The 6,062-nt window shown below is 53.9% G+C and overlaps 1 protein-coding gene across 5 annotated transcripts; it reads right to left on the minus strand.

Annotated features, from left to right (window-relative positions):
* Nucleotides 1-2,230: 2,230 nt before the first annotated feature.
* PSRC1 (proline and serine rich coiled-coil 1) lies at nucleotides 2,231-6,062 on the minus strand. 5 transcript variants are annotated; one of them, XM_014835199.3, is made up of 8 exons: nucleotides 5,797-6,062; nucleotides 5,354-5,406; nucleotides 5,202-5,259; nucleotides 4,302-4,743; nucleotides 3,832-3,946; nucleotides 3,495-3,743; nucleotides 3,054-3,147; nucleotides 2,231-2,843 (listed from the first exon to the last, which is right to left on the minus strand). In XM_014835199.3, the coding sequence occupies exons 2-8, from the start codon at nucleotides 5,370-5,372 to the stop codon at nucleotides 2,840-2,842; spliced, it is 981 nt and encodes a 326-aa protein (XP_014690685.1). In that variant the 5' UTR covers nucleotides 5,373-5,406; nucleotides 5,797-6,062; the 3' UTR covers nucleotides 2,231-2,839. The 5 variants fall into 5 exon arrangements, with proteins under 5 accessions (XP_014690685.1, XP_014690684.1, XP_044605336.1 ...); XM_014835198.3 differs by having other exon boundaries at nucleotides 3,054-3,133; nucleotides 5,797-5,934; XM_044749401.2 differs by lacking the exon at nucleotides 3,832-3,946 and having other exon boundaries at nucleotides 5,797-6,046.

A 6,062-nucleotide genomic window follows, 5' to 3' on the forward strand; every position in this document is an offset into this window, starting at 1 on the left:
CCCTGTCCTTCTAGAGGCAGGGAGGCCTGGTCTCTGGAAAACAGAGCAGGCAGGGTCCTGGAAGGGCCAGGAGACAAGGGGACTCAGACACCAAGTGGCTGATGAGCAAGCCCCCCTACCAACACTCCCTGATAGCCTCATAGCACAGAGCCCATGTCCTGGCATTGCCAAGGAAGATGTGGCAGCAAAGTGTCCTTTTCACCACGACAGGAGGGACTTCTGTGGCTAGAGGCTGAACAGAACAGGCAGGTTTCCAGCCCATACCCTGGGGGTGGAATTCAGGAGGCAGGGAGGGCTGAGTTGAGAGGCTGATGGGAATTTAAAGGTGCTCCGTGACTAGGTACCTCCTAACTACTTCTCTGGGCCATTTTGTGTTTTTCCCCCCATTAGAACTGAAGCAACTACTTATACTCTAGCTGCCTACGTGCTCTGCAATATTACTTCTATTCGCAAGTTCTGTGTTTTTTGAAGGTCTGTTTAACAAACTAGATAGGGAGTTAACATGGGGCAATAGAGGGCAGTGACTAAGAACACGAACTCTGGAACCAGACTGAGTGACTTAACCTCTCCGAGCCTTAGTTTCTCTACCTGCAAAATGAGAATGATCATAGCATCTGCCTAATTGAGCTTTGATGAGAATTAAATGAGTTCACATATGTAAAGTGCTTAGAACAGTTCACAGTGTGTGCTAAGGGGCCAATGCACGTTGGCCTCCCTCTGCTGCTACAGGGTAGGGGTGGAGATGGAATGCAGAAAAAGAAAGGATAGAAAGCCAGACCAAAAGGGAGGGAAGTCAGCAGGTAGCTGAACACGAAGGGCAGTTGTGGCAGGTAGGCCTCCTCCCTGGCTGGCGCTGCCCACTGAATGTTGCTTAAGCCGATTTGGAGTGGGATAGTGGGTAACTAAACTCTAGACTGACCTAGAGGGCGAAAGGAACATGCCTTGTCCTTTCCAGCCACCAGGTGGCAATAGCACATGAGTCTGCTGCTCGTTTTGCCTCTAATGACCCACCCAGGCCACAGGGAAGTGTGTACCTAAGCGTGCAGACCTTCCAGGGCTTCCATCAGAGCGGATGGTCACCAGCAGGCCCTGCTCCCTAGATACCAGTGCAGGACACAGCTGGGAAACACACCTGAGGCTGTATTGCCTCTGCCAAGTTTCTCCAGGGCCAAATATGCAGTGTCTGTCTCCACACCCCCTCCCCACTCAATTCTTGGAATCCCAGAGGCTGCAGGAGTTTCTGCAGGAGGCTCAGGAAAAGGTGAATGTCTAGGCAACTGTCACCGTGATATAGATGAAGGTGTTAAATGAACCTTAAGATCAGCCATAAAAAGAAGAAAGCAGTGGAGGGCCCCTGGCCCCGGGAACTGGGGAAGGGCATTTCAGTGCCTAAGGAGGGTTCTTATGGCCATTATAGGTGTGGGGGCGGGGATACCAGCGGCCACTCCACTCCCTTTGCCTAGTTGTCTGCTGACTTCCTTAAGTCATGGCCTGACCTCCAAGGAGGGAATTTCTCTCAAAACTCATAAGGAATTGAGTTGGTTCTGGTTGCAAGAGTTAAATGAGTCTTTGTCATTCATTCAATACCCACCACCTTGCACTCAAATATTTTTTTCAATAAATGAATGAAATTCTCTGCCACATACAAGTCACAACACTAGGCACTGAGAGGTTTATAAACCCTCGTGCCAGCTCTCAAATCTAGGAGAGGAGATAAGAGAACACCAATGTGTTCTCTAAGGCTGTAAGGTAGAAGGTGATGGGGCATTCTGGCATCTTCTCCCTGAGGCGATCAGTGAAGCCGAGTACCAGGCCACCCACCAAAGGGCCCCCTCATCCCAAAAGTGCAGCAGACAAGAAGTTGAGGAGTTCCCAGGAGGTTCCATTTTCTTGCCAGGAAAGGACACCCAAGTTTAGGATATAAGTAATAATTTATAATAATAATAATCCTGGCTTGACAGCCTCACATACCGTAAATTAAGCTATACTTAACTTGATCTGGACCTTCTAATAACGCATGACTCCTGGACAAGGGCAGCCTGTGCCCAGTAATGCCGACAAGGGGGGTAATCACAACCTGATGAGCTGGGATCTCAAGGCCCCAGGGGCCATTCAGGCCCCTGCCTGGGCAGCCCATCCCATCCTGGCTCCCTCATTGGAATTACACGGGAGTTTACTCCAAATTTGTTAGAAATTAGAGCAGGATATACTTTCACACATACAGAAAATATAAAAATACATTCATTTTATTTTAGAAAAATGCAGACTGTTGGAGTAAGCTTACCATAAACTGGCCTGTTAGGAGTCAGAGAATTCACAGGAAACAAGTTCTGGAGACCAGGTGCCTGCCTCTCGGTCTCTCCAAACAGGCCCGAGTCCAGTAGGGGACGTGACACAGGATGAGCCCTCCTCAGAGAGCAGGGAGGTTAGCTACAGAGGCCATTCACATGTAAATGTCCAGTGAAGCAGTGCCTGGGAAGAAGATCAAACTCCCTGGGGCTGAACACAGGAGTGGGGGTGGATGAGGACCAACCACTCTCCTGCATTTCTCATTTTTGGTTTGTTCATTTCACTACTGGGAGGCGACCTCTTTTCCCTGCTCTTCTTTCAACTCAGAGAGTTCGATTCTCCTCCAGCTCAACCCTAATCTACCCCATCTCCCACGGTCTCTACTCCTGGGCACCAGCCCTGATGGCATCTCTTCCTCCTGCCTCTGGGCCAGAATCTGCTGGAGTCAGGGCCTGCCTCCAACCGGACGGCTGGGAGGCCGAGAAGAGGCGAGTCCAGGCAGTGACTGTAGTGTTTTGCTACTGAATTCTTGCTGCTTGTCCTGCTCTCTTTACCTAAAGAGACGGAAGAAGGAACTGCCTGAAATTGCGCTTCTCCCTTACCCAGCTGAGTTCGAGTTCCTCAGGGTAGAAAGAAACAGGCCTCCCCACCCCTCCAGACTCCCCTCCTCACCCGCATCTTGCCACACAGAGTTCAGGGCGGATGTGCATAACGGCTCAGAAGCCCAGATGGCAGGGGAGAGACAGCATCTCAACCAGTCTTACCTGGTGGGTCCTGGGACTGCAGCTTTCCTGGGAGGCTGCAGATTGCTGCGAGGGGCACCAGTGACGGGAAGATTTGGTCGCTGGGAAATAGGAACTTGATGAGGGTTAACAAAGGAAATGAGTTAGCAGAAAGTACAAATGACCTTCTCAAAAAGAAACACTGGAAGAAGGCACAGTGAGTTTGTTATTAGTGCCTTTCCTCCCACCCAAAGTAAAAAACAGAAAGTATTTGAAATGCAAGGCTCAAACTCTTTGCCCAAGCCCACATCCTCTCCTACACTCAGTCCCCCCATCTCCCACAGGGCTGTAATGGAGATGGAGAAAGTTGTCACTGTTACCAGCTCTGGGAGGGTGCGGACAAGCTGGGCGACAGGAGGTCTTCTTCCTCCTGATTTCTTACTTATGTCCATTCTCCGTCACCTCTCTGCCCTGCATCCTCACCTCTCTGCCCTGCAGCACTTGGTCTTGGAAGTCCTTTCCGAGTTGACTGAGAATCTGGAGGTAGGGCACCTCTGCTGGGTGGTACACTCCGGCTGGCGAGTGGCATTCGGCTGGCAGGCCTGGGGATGGCAGAGGGAACAGGCAGCCGACTGGAAGGTTTAACAGCTGCTCCCTGTGGCCGAGACAGGCGCTGAGAGTTGCTGGTAGAAGGCTGTGGGGCCAAGGCTGGTCTGACAGGGGTAGGTGGGCCTGGTGGAGAGGAGTACAGGAATTTTAGGGTAAGCTCCACATCCTCCCTACTCCCATTCACCCACAGCCTTGCTGCCCAGCTTCTCACTTGCTATCGCTCTCCCACTGGGCCCAGCTTTTCCCCGGACTGGAGGAGTTGATCGGGCAAGAGGAGAAGATGCTGGGCTTTTGGCTGTGGGGAACAGATTGCAAGTAGGCGACTCCTGAAACACAAAGAGAGGAAAAACGGACTAGAAGGGAAAAAGAATCTGTTCTGCTGGCTGATTAAGGGATCAAGGTGGAGAGCTGCCTAAATCCCAGCAAGGAAGGGCAGAAGTTAGCTGCCAACATCATCGCCACCACCAGTACCATTTATTGACAGCTTATTTTAGGCATTCTAGAGCTGTGCACAGACGCCGCAGTTAAGTGGTTTGCTTGTGGTGTCTCATTTAATTCCAGCAATTCTATGAGGTAGAATTTACCATCTCCATTTTACCCACGAGGAAAACACTCTATGTCTGTACCAAGTCATGCACTGTGTCAGGGGTCACACATCCAACCCAGACCCTCTAAACTCACCTTCTTCACGCTGGAGGGCCTCTTTCCAGATGCTGCCCGAAGAGCCCTGACTGACCCCTTCCTGTCACTGCTCCGGAGTCGAGGTGTCAGGCTGCTTGGGGAAGGGGTGCTCCGAGCCAAAGAGCTCACAGTGGGCAGGAGGTCTCGGACAGGACTGTCCTTCAGCACAAAGGTCTCCCGCCGAGGGCTGGGCTTCACCCTGCGAGGCCCAGGGCCCTCGCCCGTGATCTCCCGCTCCTGCAAGGCACACTGCTCCAGCTGAGCTGCCAGCCGGTTGGCTTCATCCAGGATCTCCTCCAGCTTCTCTGGGCTGAGGGGGCCTAAGCTGAGCCTCAGACCCTGGGGGGCGGGGGCCACTGCATTTGGGTCACTTCGGTGGGAGAGGCCTCGTCGGAGGGGTTTCTCCGGAGTCATCAACACTGCTATGTCTTCCTCTTCACGACTGAGAAAGCAAACCAGGCCCCATACCCACACATTAGAGAGCAGGAGGCTGTGCAAGGGAGAGTGGGAAAACCCCCACATCAGAGCCAGGGACACAACCCCAAACCCTGATGCCCATGCTGGCTGTGAGAGCCGGCCTCTAGCTGATGAGATGCCTGGTTCTATGAGACCGAACAGGCCTGCAGCATTTACTGACATTGGAAATTATGCCAGGAGGAAGAGGCAAATCCACTTACCCTTCTCCCTAACACCCTGGAATCTCACTTCAGCTTATCCCTTCTCGCTCCCCCAGTAGTGTCACAGAGACCCAAGTCAACCCCAGTCAACCCCAGCAGCCCCTGTGCACCCAACCTTGCTAAATTACCAACCCAGGCCCCAGAGGCCAGTAATTCAGCAGTAAGGGGTTAGAGACAAAGCGGCCTTGCTGGAGGACAGTAGGTGGGATAAAGAGGCTGGTACCTGTCAGATGGTGACAGCCCTCCCAAGTCCAAGGTCTCATCCACTATAAACTTCACATCTGTAGAGGAGGAAAGAATGAATGCCAGCCTCGGCTCTCTAACACGGCTCTAAACCTCAGGGCCTCATCATTCCGCCCTCCAGGGTTTCCTTACCTTCCTCCAAATCTCCCATGTTCCAGCCAGCAGGAGCAAGAGGTAGCTTAGACCTGAGCGGGAGAGAAAACACACCTCCCCTCAGGTCTCCATCCTGCCCAAGGCTCCCAGCTAGACTCAGGGTGCAAGCCAGGGGTTTAGGGTCATGCTGGAGGTAAAGCAAGCGTCCCAGGAGTAGCCCGTGCCCCTATAACTACCCGTTAGCTCCGGGGGAGGTGGGGGGAGCCCCTCCTGCACCCCCATCGTCCTCCGCAGACTGCCCTCCCGGCTCTCTGCGACCCGGCCTCTCCTCACTGGGGGCGTTCTGCGCCCCCCACCTTCCTCCCGCCACCATCCTCCGGGTTCTTCCTCCACGCAATCCACCTTTCCACTCCCCAAGGCACCACACTCACAGACCACCCCCTCCGGCCCACCCTCAGTTTTCACTTTTGGCGCGGCCTCACCTCCCGCGAAAGGTGCTTTCCTTCCACAGCCTAGTCCCGGGAATCAGCTCCTGGGGGCGGGGCTCCTTTCGAATCTCTCAGGCCCCACCCACTCCTACCACAGACGCTCAGCGATTGGCGGAGGGGGCGGGGCGGCGGCGGGCAGCCGGCCGGAAGTCTGCAGGTGGGGGCCGCGTGGAGAGCGGTTCCAAGAAAGACTATCCGGAGAGCCGCAGCCCCGGGGCCGCGAGCGCGCGCGCCCGGGAGACCTGCCTTCGTCCGGGACT

The sequence above is a fragment of the Equus asinus genome, chromosome 16, assembly GCF_041296235.1.
Source record: "Equus asinus isolate D_3611 breed Donkey chromosome 16, EquAss-T2T_v2, whole genome shotgun sequence".
Lineage (NCBI taxonomy): Eukaryota > Metazoa > Chordata > Mammalia > Perissodactyla > Equidae > Equus > Equus asinus.